Consider the following 15,131-nt stretch of genomic DNA (forward strand, 5'->3'; position numbering starts at 1 on the left):
GAAGTCTCAAAGATGCCAAGAAAGAAAACTCGTCTTCTCTTAGATACGCTTTGCGGAACAAAGTCTTTGATTCCAGGAGCACTGTTCACCATGAATTCTTCCTAGAAGAAAAAAACTTTCCAGATACATGTTTGATCTTCCTAAGATCTTTCTTCTATCTCTTGAAATGAAAACAAACTGCAATAATTCAAGAATTCCCCAAGAAATATTAAGAAATACAATACATAAAACAGACCTTTAATCAATTTTTTTGGGGGGGGAGTGGATCTCTTACCTTTTTCACCAGGTAAACCTGGCGTGCCTACTGGTCCTGGAGAGCCCGGCTGCCCAGGGGTCCCCATAACGCCCATTTCTCCTTTGGAACCTGCGGCCAAATAGAGAAATGGTAAGCACTCCCCTCTAGTACAGTGAATGCTGATGGCAAGCACTAAGGGCAGGGAAGAAAACAAAACTACACAATTACATCTAATATACTGGAGGCAGATGTTCACAAAATCACTTACCTGGAAGCCCTGGGAGTCCAGGATTTCCCTGTTGTCCTGGGAGGCCAGGAAGGCCCGATTGTCCAGTTAAGCCGGGAAGTCCTTGAGAGCCTTTGTCTCCCTTAGGGCCTGGCATGTCCAGTCCTGGGAACCCAGGGAAACCCTTCTCTCCTTTCAGTCCAGGAGGGCCTGATATTGGGGGCAGTGCAGATTATGATTAGTAGAATTCAAAGAACATCCTAGAATTTTTTTTTAATTGTGTTTCCCTATTACTTTGTGCAAGAAAGGAGAAACTAAATTGCCCAAACTGATAGGTTGATCCTGCCTTCTTGGATACTACTATTCTGGGTCACTAAGGTGGTCAATGGGGCAAAAACCCCTAAGACAAAAGTCTTCTCCTTTCTGCCACCTGCAGAGAATGACTACTATGCTAGCCATCACCAGTCTCCACATCTCTAAGATGTGTTTCCATTTTACATCAATAATTCCTCATAGATTGTCTTAACCTACCCTGTTTTCTCCATCTATGTCCTAAGAGTATGATTGTAGACAAAAGTAGTTCCTGGACATAAACTGAACTAGTATTAAGCATAATTTATTTTACATCTAGAAAGATAGTCTTCTAGATAGATCCTTGTAGAAAGAGACCAACCATTTGGAATTAAACAAAAAAGTCATTGAACATACAGTAAACTGTGTTTCTTATCATGTAAATCTATCTCAGTTGGCAGGAAAAAAAGAAGCTTGGAGTTCCATGTCTAAAGAAGCATCGTAACTCCTTTTATAAATCAAGTTTTCCTTTTGTCGCCTTTTAATTCACAAGTTATGATACTTTTATTGTGACTGACACTTCAGTGCCATCTCCCACCCATAGGGAAAAATTAATTGGAGGCAGGGGGGAGGGCAAGAAGAAAGAATTTTAGAAGAATGTTCATCACCTAGTGACCCTGGTGGTCCCTGTCCTCCAGGGGGCCCCATGGCTCCAGGGGGTCCAATTCCGGGAACTCCAGGAGATCCTTTGGGACCTTGCAATCCAGGAGCTCCCGGGTCACCTAGGCAGGGGGATAAAAGAAAATCATAAATAAAATACTCAGCTTTTTCATAACACACTAACTTCTTACACAACAAGTACAACAGAAAGCCAGAAGCATGCATCTACTAAGACTGCAAGCATTCATTCACTCAAGAAGCATTTATTAAGTATTATTAAGCATTTATTAAGTACTCTGGAGACAACAAAACCCAGCAAGCCTAGTCACTGCATGGTCTAGATTCATCTGAGACTTTACCTCTGATCCCCTGAAGTCCAGGAGGGCCGACTATGCCATGTTCTCCAGGAATGCCAGGTTCTCCAACATTTCCCTTTTCGCCAGGTGTACCAGGAATGCCAGGAAGACCTTGCAATCCCTTCAGTCCAGGCAGACCAATTCCAGGTTCTCCCTTAAAATTCCCAAGACACAGAAAAGCAAGTTAACTAGGCAAAGTCAACATTTTTTTTTAATCAAGCCAATAGTATAAGTGAAGATCGTTAACCGATATACTCAACAGAAAGAGTATGTGTTCAACCTGGAAGTTTGCAAAGTTTCCTCAGGTCTCCTTTTTTTCTCTCAATATCACTATGAGCCTTAACGTGTTTATAATTTTAATTTTAAATTAAAGATAAATCAAAGTTCAAGTGCAGGATTTCAGCCCAAGTCTTCCATCTCCTTTTTTCTCTCTCACATTCCCCTTTGCTGTGTTGCTTGTGATTACGAAGAACTGACTTTAACCGACAAAACATTAAATAATGCTTTGAAACCAGTTAACTGATAACTTCATAAGAGATGGCAGAAGTCCAAGGTGGGAGCAGAACAGGGCACATTTTTCACCCCTACAAATGAGGGCCTTCAAATCAAATTATGTACTTAAAACTACTGTAGGACCCAAGGGTCTCTGACAATTACAGATTATTAAACATCAAGGATCGCTTCTCGGCCTTTTGGCTAAGATCAAGTGTAAACATCAAGGAAAGATTTTGTGGAGTCAAATCCCCCTTTAAAATAGACTCAATTGACCCACTGGTTATAGGCCATTAGCAGTAAATATAGACGCTGGATTATTTGCTTCATTTTTAAGTGATGCTTTAAAAGGGAAAAACATATGAATCCAATACTTATTCATAATAAAAACTCTCAGAAAACCAGTAATAGAGAGAAACTACCTCAATCTGACAAAGGAAATGACAAAATGCCTACATGGAATGTCATACTTAATGCTGAGAAGCTGTATGCTTTCTCTAAGATTGGAGTAAGACAATTATATTTTCTTATACCATTCCTATTCAGCATTGTGCTTGAAACTCTAGTTGATATAACTGAACAAGAAAAGGAAAGAAAATTTATACAGACGGGGAAAGAAGAAATAAAACTATATTTGTTAGCAGATGGCATGATTGTGTTATACAGAGAATCCAAAAGAATGAACAAAAATTCCCCTTTTGGAACCAATAATTATAACAAGACTACAGGATACAAAAATACACAAAATCAATTGCTTTATGATATACTATCAATGAACAGTTAGGATTTGAAATTGCACATTAGCAGATGTTGTTAACTTATACATGTCCAAAATGGAAGGGATTCAGAGAAAGCACAATATTTCAACCCAAATATTGAATCTGTTTTTCCAAACACAAGTAGAATTCCAATTCATTCCATGTTAGTACCTCACAAGCCTTCTGTGTTTACAGTGAGTCACATGCTATCATGGCTAACTGATTTTTTTTTATTTTTTTTCAATTTTTTTTTTTTTTGTGTGTGTGTGTGTGTGCCGTCAAATCAGATCTGACTGGTACAGGAGGAGATTGTCCCTCCTTCCCCGGCAGAGCATCTGGTGGATTCAAACCGTGCACCTCTGGGATTGTAGTTGCAGCTCCTTACCACTAGGCCACCAGAGCTCCCCTGGCTAACTGATTTTTAAATCAACATTAAGACAAACTTGAGAGGTGACTGAAGACTCAGCCTAGTAAAGGGAGACCATGAGTTTTTAATGCTTCTTGGGAAAGAAGCTCCACTTAACTGTCTGACACGGAGCTGTTTCCATATGCAGTTGTGTGTTCACCACACCTTTCACCTGCCTTCTCCTAACTTTAAGTCAACAGGTCTAACTTGGTCTCATCATCAGTAAAGCTTATCTTTTGCTCTTCAGTGCTTTTTCCTGTTTTACAACAGTGGCCAATTTTTGTATATTGTAATACCCTTTAGCTCTTTCACTCCTCTTCCTCACAATTGGCTAAGAAAGGGTGTGATGACTGGCATTTACACTTGCTTAGTGGAATTCAAGCTATGAGCAAGCTGTCAGAGGGACAAATCTGAAGGGCAAGGAGAATCCTCAAGTTACACTTGACCAATGGTTCCCATCTGGGGCAGCTTCCACTTCCAGGGACATTCGGAAATACGTGGAGACACTGTGAGTTGTCACAGTGTGTGTGTGAGAGAGGCAGGGTCCCACTGATAAATAAAGGCCAGAGGCCAGAGATGCCGCTAAAGATCCTACGTTGCATGAGAAGGGCCCTGACAACAAAGAATTATTGACTTCGAGATGTCAATAATGCCAAACTTGAGAATCCCGAACCCTGCAGGTTGTTTCTTTTTGGTTGTTTTTTTCTTTTTTTTTAAACTGTGCCTTGTTTTACCTATTATATCTATTTTATATATCTAATACTTTACCTATTATATCTATAACTGAAACACATTTTACAAGAGATTTAATATACACAAAGTAAAAAGATACTCATAAAATGAAAACAAATGATTCTGAAAACAATACTTATTAAATGTACTATATTCTTAATACTTAGGTTTCTATGCTATTTTATTAAAAAACCAAAAAAATAAGAACAACATTCCTCTTCATATTTTTTATGTTATTTCATAAAAAAAAACAAATAAACCATGGTATCCCAACACAGTTTGTGAAATCAGTTAACAAATATTCTTACGTTATAGGGGAAATAACAACAAACTGGAAAACTATAAGCACCCACCTTTTGGCCCGGCACACCTGGGTTACCAGGTAAGCCATTGAATCCTGGGCGACCAGGACTCCCAGGAGCACCCACATCTCCAGGCAAACCATCAACACCTGTTTTGAAAAATTATAATAATTATTATCATATCCTACATCCTACTTCCTTTGCTTATTTTACATTTGCACAAATGCACATAAACAGTCAAGAGACAGTAAATGAACTCCTTCCAGGGGGTCTCTAAGAAGTACAAAGAAACCACCTGATCACGGAGGTGGGGATAAAAATAAAGATGCAACAGATATTAACTCTCAGAACCTACAATCTCTTCCCCTTTCACATTTATGATCCTTCTCCTTATTTCTCTGTCTTCAAACTTTTCTTCCTTGTTCTTCTCCAACAGAACACAACACAACTCACTGCCATTTGCAGACTGAGAAAATGAGAGTCTTGCTACTCAAAGTGTGGTCCAGTCCAACGGTCGGGAAAATCCGCACCAGCTTGTTAGACTTGCTAACTCAGATCTGAGTGCCGACACAACCCCCTTGTGGATGGGTTCCTGACACACTAAGGAGCTTTGAGAAGCACTGCTGGCGATCACTGGATCAGAAACAAGGCTGCAGAACACGGCAATCACCCGAGGAGACCTGAAAAAATGCCCGCCTTCTACTCCCACAGGTACTAATATAAATGGCCATCACTGGGCTTTTTAAGAGCTACTCACACCACACCACCAATTGCCATCAAGTCAACTGTCTCATGAAAAATCCTGTAAGTATTAGAGTAGAACTGTATGGTTCATAGGATCTTCGATGAAATGATTTTTCAGAAGTAGACCCCAAAACCTTTCTTCTGAGTTGCTTCATGGTGCACTTGAATCATTACTCTTTTGTTACTACCTGCGCTCTTAAATCACTTTCACCAGCCAGTTCAGAGAGTTCTAATGTACAGTGACATTTATGAATCACAAACTATGAAGCGATCATTCAGAGTAGGTCTCTACTGAGTAGGCCCACGTGTCTACCCATATGTCTAAACAACCTTATTTTTCACTTTTTATTAGTATGGACAAAGAACTTCTAATGAAGATGACCTTTATGGAAGTGGTATGGTACCCATATTGAATACGGTGATATTCATGAATGTGAGGGCTGGAGAAAGTCTTGACATTTTGTCCCTCTTGAATGTCAAGGTTCTCTGTCCTTTAAGCCAGACAAAAGCAATCAAATGTGTGGTGGAGGTATGTGGCTCTCAGACTAAAGGCACTGCCGTCCTCTGCTCTCCAGATATGAGAGCCAATGAAAATGGATATGGTAGTGCCTTGGGGCAAAAAACTCTGGAAGAGAGAACTCTTACATCAGTTGTTGATGCCTGACCAAATGGGACAGACAAGCCCCTTCTTCCCTGTTCTAGAATGAATTTCCATGATGGCAACTCTGTAAATCACAAAAGTCTATCTCAAGGCTGAAGAGTTCTAAGAATCTCCAAAAAAGGGAAAACTGTCCTTTATACTTACAGTTTTAAGGACAAAGTAAGGAGTGCTACAAAAAAGTCAAAATTCTGTGAGCATTCAAAGCTTCTGTATCTTAGAAGCCTTCCAGAGAAAGGCCTATAGTCATCTCATCAGCCTCCCCTCTGATTCTTAAGCCAATGCTGGTTCAGGTTCCTGTGGGGAGTACTTTTCTATCACTCATCAGAGAGGGCTCTTCGGAGAGCAGGTTTTCAACAAATGGAGCATCTGTCCCATTGCATATTCCCAGGCATCACAGTATGGTTCTTAATGTACAGTGCTCTCCAAAATCACTCCATTTGGAAGTAACATCTTATCCAATGCACTCCGTGAACAAACTCATTGTTATTAAAATTGTACAGACTATTCTCAACACTTGCACATTGAACCTTCACTAACCTACTTCTTGTTTTTAGATCTGCTGCATCTTGCTTTTCTCATGGAGTTCATGGGAAGGCGAGAGGAGAGACTTTCACCATTGCAACAGACCAGAAAAGGCTTTGCAGCCACAGCTGGGGCTTGTGTGGGCCGACGGCCAGAGCAATGGCCCCACACTGTGTCAGGCTTCTCTCACAGGCTTACCTTTGGGGCCTGGAGGGCCTGGAAATCCAATTCCTGGTTGCCCAATAGACCCTTTCTCTCCTGGGATTCCTGGCCTTCCTGGGGACCCAGGAAAACCTCTGTCACCTGGCGAAAGGACAACCAATGGTCAGCATAAGGAAAAGGAAGAAACTGTCACATTTTTACTTCCAAGAAAGCTAAAATGCAAAAACACTTACCTTGTGGTCCTTGTAAACCTGGGGACCCTGGAAATCCGTCAGCTCCAGGGGGACCAGGTAAAGGAACAACTTTTCCTGCTTCACCCTTTGGACCTGAGGGGAGAAAGGACACGGAAAGTGTGTGAATTACAGTTTTGTTCCTCTTATTCTTAAATTTGCTGCTGCTGCCAAGGCACTTTCACCTCATGGTGATCTTCCACCAGGTCCCAAGGCTGTGAACCTTACAAGAAGAGAATGACTCTCTCCCACAGAGCAGCTGGGGGATACAACAGCCAACCTTTCCACTAGCAGCCCAGTATATAAAGCATCACGTGACCAGATACCCTTTTGCAACCCCTTAGGAAGAAGACTTCAGCATATGTAGACAGAGAAGTCTCAGTCCTTGTTTTTTCCATTGCTTCCCTCCACTTTTCTAAAATATTTCAGAGACAGTTACTCCTTTCCCCAAAAGTTATGTCCTCAATGTTTGTTTGACCTAAGAAGTCTTTAAGCATCCGATGGTGAAGAGACTGAGATTGTTCACAGCTTTAGTTTGCTTGGATCCACCAGTCAACACTCTCGGCATCAGTAGCCAGGAAATTAGAAGACATATTGCCATGGGAAAGTCTGCTGTTAGGGACCTCTCCAAAGTACTGAAGAGCAATGGTGTCTCTCTGGAGACTAAGGTGCGCCTGATACAGGCCATGGTCTTTGCAGTCACTTGTTATGCATCAGAGAGTTGGACAATGACCAAGGAGGATAGAAGGAGAATTGATGCCTTTGAGCTGTGGTGCTGGAGAAGAGTATTGAGGGTACCATGGACTGCTAGGAAAACAAACAGATTCATCCTGGAAAGGGTCAAACCAGGCTGCTCCTTGGAGGCAAGGATTCTAAGGCTCTGTCTAACATACTTTGGACATGCTGCAAGGAGGGACAGGTGCTTGAAGAGGGACATCATGCTTGGTAGGGTGGAAGGACAGCACAGGAGGGGAAGGCTCTCTATGAGGTGGATTGATTCAGTGACTGGGGTAATCGGGATGGGTGTATCGGAGACGGTGTGATTGGCACAGGACAGAGCAGAGTTTAGGGCTATTGTACATAGGGTCACTATGAGTCGCAAGCAACTCGACAGCACATAACAACAACAACAAGTATGGTAACAAAAAAAGCTGGGTGGCCCTGTGTGGCTTCGTTATCATTCTATCTTAAAATACAAAAGCATCTTTCCTGTTCTCTCTCAATTATGAGACAGTGTGAACTCTACCTTTCCATGAGGCAATATTATTCTTATTTGATGGGAAATTACCTTCATTGCATGATAAATGTGTGATTGTCTATTGCTTACAGCAGAGCCATTGGGTAGTTTTCTGTTATTTCCCGCAGCAAAGGAAAATCACACATTCATCCACTTTCCCAGGTGTATGTTTGCCAGTGAGATATTGGCCCTGTCATCCAGATGTGCATGCACTGCCTCAGAAATCCACTAGGTGTCAGGCGTTAGCTTTTAAGAGAAGATCAAATGGCTGGCTACCCTTTAAAAAATGTTTACAGTGAAATTATCCATTAAGAATCCAAAACTTTCAGGACTTCATAGCAACATCCCATGCATTTTTTTTGGCTATAGATCATGGTAAGCACATATTTGTTATAGGTTACACCTTGGCAAAGTAGAATTTTACAATCACTGAGGTAAACAGCTCTAGCAGATGAGAAAGGTTAATGTTCTCATCTAGAAAGGTGATTGGGCCTGGCGGCAAAAGAACTCTACAGAAGGTAGAAGTGGCATTGTCAATAACACATCCTTCAGGAACTTTTATTACAGAATGTTAGGAGTTGGTTCCAACTCTATGTATAACTGAACAAAATGTTGTCCCGAGTCTGTGCTGTCTTCCTGCCTATTGGTATGTTCAAGTCCAGGCATTTAGACAATTCAGCAACATCTCATTGCCATGGAGTAAGAGCCCACTCACAGCTGACCCTTCAGAGGGTTTTCAGAGGTTGTAAAGCACATTGAAGGGGATTTCCCATCTTTCTCTGGGGAACAACTTGTGAATTCAAACTGCCTGCCTTTGGGTTGGCACCACAGTTCACTAACCAATTATAAATATCCCATGTTTTTAAGTGCTTCAGTTGGTTTTTCTCTGAGAGCTTCTAGCCAACGGAATAAGACTTTTTATATTTTTTCACAGGTTTGGAAATGTGAAGATTCCAAAAACACGCAAGGAACACTGGAATTAATTCTGAAACCAGGAGCTATAAGGAAAGCAATCAAAATCCTTGCTCCCAGCTCATGGAAGTCAGCCTGAAGACTTGTCTGCCCCTACTGAAGTCATAAATAATAGAGACATTTCTGAGATCCTAGGCAAACAGCAACTGCCAGTGGTGTCCTAATATGATGTGAAGTGTTTGATGAGTATATAAATACTGAGAATGATGACAGTAATAGACATACTAGAACACAAAGATTTTATATAATCTTTGTATAATATAATAATTTTATATAATCTTTGTATAATATAATCTTTATATAACAGTTCAGTTCATGAGCTTTACAGTTGCAGATTGAGAAAATAATAGTTTCTAATGGGAATCATCTCATTGCCATGGTCTCAGAGATGACTGTTTGCTGACCTGCCACTGGGTTTCTGAGGCTGTAAACGGCATTGGAGGAAACTGGAGTCACTAGTGGATTTGACCTCGCAGGGGGGCATAGACTTTGGGTTAGCAGTATAAACGTGCGTGCGCGTGCGTGTGTGTGTGTGTGAATACATGGATGATGACAAGAACAGCAAATTTGTAAGCAAAGAGGCCACAGAATAAGTGTTTCTATAAGTGAGTTCTGTTGGCTAATTTGATCATTCAGCTTACTCAGTCACTATACCTTTCAAGGATTACTAATACTCATTTTAAATCCATTTCTTTCATTTACTGTCTAACATTTCTTTTTAATTTCCTAATAACAGACATTTATTTCTCTCCCTTCAGTCACACCATTTCTGTCTCTCATGGAATCTATCGATTGCATTCCAAGATTTCCTTGGGAATGGTTCAAGTTTCCCCTCTTGATTCCAAGTCATAGTCAACTAACTATTACTGAGGTCATACTTTGGGTAAGGCATAGAGATACTTGAGTTTTGGGGTTTTTTTTTTCACTTACATCTCAAATCCTTAGCAAGTTATAGAGAATGCCAGAAGTCCAAGGACCCTGTTTCTGTTTATCAAGCACTTTTTTGCCAACACTTAGTATACCTTTTGGCACATCTATTAGATCTTAGTAAATGATTGAAATGAAAATAGAATTGAATACTAACACTGAATTTGAAAAATGCTCTAGAATAAGTCAATATGCTGGCTTTAAATGAACTACATATTGAATACTTTGAAGGATATGCATATTTTATACTGATAGGTGTACTGATTTAGGAAGATAATAATCTACAAAGTCAAAATATTTTAGCTAGATCCCACAGGTTACATGGTTGACCTGGTGCATTACGTATATGAACACAGATGAGAAACAGGTTAAAGGAGGACTCCTCAAGGTCATTATCCATTTCCTTCAAGAACGAAAAGTGATGTGGCCAGCCCTCTGAGCCTAGTATTCTTTGTGCAGCCTTTGCATTGCACCTCAACAACCTCAAGCCTCACCTGGAAGGCCTGGTGATCCCGGGCTTCCAGGAAAGCCTGCTTGTCCTTTGTCACCAACTGGGCCAATAGGACCAAACCCTGGTGGACCAGGAGGACCAATGTCACCACGACTTCCAGGGAATCCAGCCCCTCCAGGAGGTCCACGTTCTCCTTTCAGGCCTACTGAGCCCTGAAAACAAACCAAACGGAAACGTCACCAGCTGACATACCCACCTCTCCTACCCATGTCACTTTTCTCCTCTATCTGTAGTAAACATAGATACCAGAACTCAACTGGCTTACACTCATTTACTTCATCAGCCCTCCCATCAAGGCTAGAATGTGGTTAATAACAATAAATTTTTAAAAAATCAGTATTCTTTTCTCTCTAAATCTAGAAAGAATTTTCCCTTCCCAGTTACACATAAGGTAATACATCAAAGAACAAGATAATTATATCTTGATTTTTCTTCTAAAAAATGATTACTTAGATACTGCTAATTTTACATTTCACCGGCCCCACCAACATTTTGAAATCTTTGCAGTTCCTTCTGGACATCAGCTGATGCTGATCCACTATTTTCTATCTTCAATCAGCAACATCACTCCCTAAGATTTTAGACTTGAGTTTTCTCATGAACCATATTAATCATGAAAGACACCATATAGATTACTTATGAAAACTCTGAAGATATGTCCCAAAGAATTAACTTTTTTTTTCATTGTAGATCCATTTGTCTATATTCAACATGTGGATGTAAACCCACCGGCGAGCCTTTGGGTCCAGGAAGCCCAGGGTGGCCATCTCTTCCAGGGGATCCTGCTCTCCCTGGCATGCCAGGTTGTCCAGGGAAGCCAGGGTTTCCTTTTTCACCTTTGAGTCGCATGTCAAAGAAAATCTCTCCAGGTTCTCCCTTGGCTCCTGGTTGACCAATGAGCCCTGGCGAGCCTTGTGGTCCCTAAAACAACAAGCATTTATGAAGCCACAGAGTACATCCACCCATCCATGCAAACATACTAGCTTGATGCTGAAACACAGTCAACAATGAAATCAGAACTGGGAAGCCCCTTCTTTAACCCTAGCAATGTATTAGATCTCATTATTTCCTTCTCAGTAGCTTCTAGAAATAAGCCAGCAACTCTGTAAACAAAGTTCTGATCTCACCTCGTTCTCTGTTTCTTTTACAAAACACTTCTAAGGAATTTATATTTGTTGGCCATTCCAAAGAGACCTCATCCTGGTGGTTCAGGGAGTAGTAATGACATTAGGTATAGAGATGCCGGAAAGCTAGATAGCTTCTTTTCCCCTTATAGCTGTTAACCATTCTCAAGGACATTTTAGCAATTATTAGAAGAACAGCAACAAAACTCAAAACCAACAAAGTCTTTCTTAGCAAGGTGCTAAGTTTGTAACTCTTACAGTCCAGGAACTGGAGAAATGATTTCTGGTTGAACAGTCAATGAGAGTTGGGAACAGCAGTGTTTTTACTGAGTGTGGATGACACTGAGACTTCCAGGATGGAGCCCACAGTTAATGTGCTTGGTTGCTGACCAAAAGCCTGTAGAGGCTGGACTACTCAGAAGTGCCCGGGAAGAAAGGCATGGTGATCAACTTATAAAAACTCATACTTCGAAAACTCTGTTAAGGATAGCTCCACTCTGACAACGAGGGAGTGACCATGATTGGCAATCAACCTGACAGCATCTGGTGGTATTGGTGATGGTCACCACTGAAATGTCCCAGGTTTCCTTTAATGCTTACACATACCCCTATTACAGAAGAGCTAAGGACTTCCAGGGAAAGACTGAAGGAAGACACTGTGGGAAATGAATTTCTGCTCAGCTCTCTAGTTATTCCAAATAGTGGCAGAAGAGCATTAACTTTCCCAAGAGACACATATTAGAATGTTGTGCAGTTCCTAGAAAGTAAAACCTGCAAGGAATGGACACACCCACACATGGTTTCCCCTACAGCTACTCTCAGAGTCAGGTTCATGAGGAAAATCCCAAGGATTTCAAATATTTGTCCTAATCACTTTTTCTCTGAAGCATGAGAAGCAGACATTTTCATTTGTCTTGCTAAACAGTCAGAACATAAATTTTTCACAGTTAATTTAATCTGAATCCCTTTCCATAAACTCCTTCTCAAGTGATTCTTGGATATATCTGTGAATCACACATATAAAGATCTTACGTGTATACATATAATATATACTTGTCAAAGAAGGAACACCAGAAACGTACAAAAATGCATACAACATTTAGAGTTAGGAAACAGCTATCATTTGGTACTTAAATCCAACAGTGATCAAGACCCTTAAACATCTGAGCCATCATTCAGCAGATATGGAAACTGGTATTCTTGAAGTTACAGACTTTTTCACAGACCACCTGAGCCTTCAGTACTGGAGTTTAAATCCAGATTTGTGTATTTCTGCTGCAAAGCCTGGACTTGACCTATCCTACCATGTGGACCTATCCTACCTTGTGATCATTCAAGAAAGTTAGCTAATATCTAAGAAAACTTACTCACTATACTAATGTGGACTAATGTGGACATTGGGACATGAAGTGACAAGGTCAAAGTCAAGAAAAGGGCAAAACTGAGACTAACTAAGATGAGACTGACTCAATTTTCTGCTTCTCTAGCTTCCTAAGAGTAAAAACACGTTGAGGCCACGCTGGATCTCAGCCCACTCACACCTGAGTATGAATTAAATAACGTGTTGCTACACACAAGAAAATTTAAAAAAAAAAAGAAGAAGAAGAGTGAAACGAATGCAGGTTAAAGAATGAGAGCAATTCTTCTTCCTAAATTAAACGAAAATAAACTGTGCATGGGAACAGACTCAAGAGCAGTAAAGGAGGAGATCTTATGCAGATTCTTTGCAAGAGGAAAATTAGTATTTGCTACATAAACTGGAGAAGATCTAACCAATTCGCTGTCTAAGACTACACAGTGGAGTCTCCGTGAGAAGTGTCAGGAAGAAGAGATTTTAAATCATCACCCTTCATGACCGTGGAGTCTTCTTGGGTCAACTTGAGTCCTCATCTCACTCAGAAATCAAGCCTTTTGGAATCTGTCATTCTTTCTCAGAACTGCACATGTGGCTTTCCGAAGGAGTCTTTTCGGAAATGCTGCTTTGACTTAAATCCAGAGCATCTCACTTTTTAACCAACTTAACTTTATTACCCAATAGATTCCACAGGTTAGTGGATGTTATAAGTTGAATTAGGTCCCTCAAAAAGATGTTTAAATCCTAACCCTGATTTCTGTGCATCAGATCATATTTGGAAATAGGGTTTGTCAGCTGCAATGTAAAAAGAGAAAGCAATAGATTTCAGATGCAACTCAGAGGCAGTCACACTTGAGTGGCAGACCCTGCTCCAATATGACTGGTGTTCTTATAAACAGAAAAGAGACACAGACTCCGAGGGAAGATGACATGTCTTCACATGGAAGCAGAGCCTAGGAAGCATGCTGCCTTGACCTAGAAACACCTAGCAATGAAAGGGCCTGGAAGAGGCAAGATCCTCACACAGAAGCTGCAAGACCCAGCCACCACCTTGGTTTGGACTTTGAACCTTCATAACTGTGAGAGAACAAGTTTCTGTCATTTTAAGCTCCCCCTCTCCATTGTGGCAGTTTGTTATGGCAGCCCTACAAAATGCAAGAGCGGGTGTCTTTTTCATTCTCTGGAAAAAAGTTAAAATAAGGAAAGAGTAACTCTGGTTTCTCTTCAAAGAATAGATAACTTTTGCCTTTTACAAAATAAGAAAAGTATCTTTTTGAGCTGTTAAGATACAGAGCTATAGTAAAGCTTCAAGGTAATATTACCTTATGAACTCATAAATCTATTTTTAGAAACCCTTTCCAACTGTGGTAAGAACTGAACTTCTTATGGAGAAGACATGGGGATTCATATGTTTAAAATATATTTTTTCTCATTGCCCTGATTTCTCCTAAGTCACATTTCTTGCTTACCTCTTTTACTTTTAATTTTTGTTTCAGTTTTATTCGACTTCAGGTCAAGGGGAGGGAGAAATCTAGACTGATTTTTCAGTCAGAGTTGAAGCAGGAAGTAAACAAGGAAAGGCAAGTAGATAAAGGCCAATGGACAGAGGTTAAAAACATCCTTTTTTTGCTTCCTTCAAAGTTCTTCTGTCTTTGATCGCATCACAGTCAAGGCTTCCCAGTTATTTGAACTTCTAATTTATTTAGAAATATTGAAAACAATTGCAACTTCTAACCAGCTCCCCAGGCACCAGGGAAGTTCTGTAAAGAAAAAGCCTGATCTAACTTCAAAAGGAGAAAATCATTGCTGAATTCCAGCTGTTTCATTCCTATTTCAACTAACATTGCCCTAGTCCTTTCTTATGGAAGTTTCGATCAATGAATTAAAAAACAACAACAAAAAAATCTTTAAAAGCTTTAAAGAGCCAAACTGAAAAAAGAGGACGTGACTTTCAATTTCTGACACAAAACAGAAGAGAGGATATGAAGCATAGAAACTAGTCGTAAATGCTTCTAAAGTTTAGAAGAACAAAGAGAATATAAGAACAACGTCATCAGGTTTAAAAGCTTTAGAAACAGAGCTTTGAAATAATTTCTTTCAATGTTTATTATTCTGATCCACTTAATGGCTACTTTTTTTTTTTAAATTTAGGTTGTTTATTTTTCATTTCAATGAACATCTACAGAGATTTTGGGATTCCATTCATTCATTGTTGCACCCTTCTCCCCG

At 40.3% G+C, this 15,131-nt stretch overlaps 1 protein-coding gene across 1 annotated transcript in view; it reads right to left on the reverse strand.

Moving 5' to 3' along the window:
* COL4A1 (collagen, type IV, alpha 1) overlaps positions 1-15,131 on the reverse strand; it is a 175,798-nt gene that overhangs the window by 30,843 nt on the left and 129,824 nt on the right. Inside the window, exons 25-33 of the mRNA XM_006901562.1 lie at positions 11,154-11,345; positions 10,408-10,576; positions 6,781-6,873; positions 6,584-6,688; positions 4,510-4,607; positions 1,772-1,922; positions 1,421-1,534; positions 504-671; positions 275-364 (exon numbers count right to left, since the gene is read on the reverse strand). Of these exons, the coding sequence (XP_006901624.1) occupies positions 275-364; positions 504-671; positions 1,421-1,534; positions 1,772-1,922; positions 4,510-4,607; positions 6,584-6,688; positions 6,781-6,873; positions 10,408-10,576; positions 11,154-11,345 (1,180 nt within the window). The remainder of the gene's footprint in view (positions 1-274; positions 365-503; positions 672-1,420; positions 1,535-1,771; positions 1,923-4,509; positions 4,608-6,583; positions 6,689-6,780; positions 6,874-10,407; positions 10,577-11,153; positions 11,346-15,131) is intronic.

Source organism: Elephantulus edwardii, unplaced genomic scaffold (genome assembly GCF_000299155.1).
Source record: "Elephantulus edwardii isolate Elephantulus edwardi_28Jun2011 unplaced genomic scaffold, EleEdw1.0 scaffold00332, whole genome shotgun sequence".
Classification (NCBI taxonomy): Eukaryota; Metazoa; Chordata; class Mammalia; order Macroscelidea; family Macroscelididae; genus Elephantulus; species Elephantulus edwardii.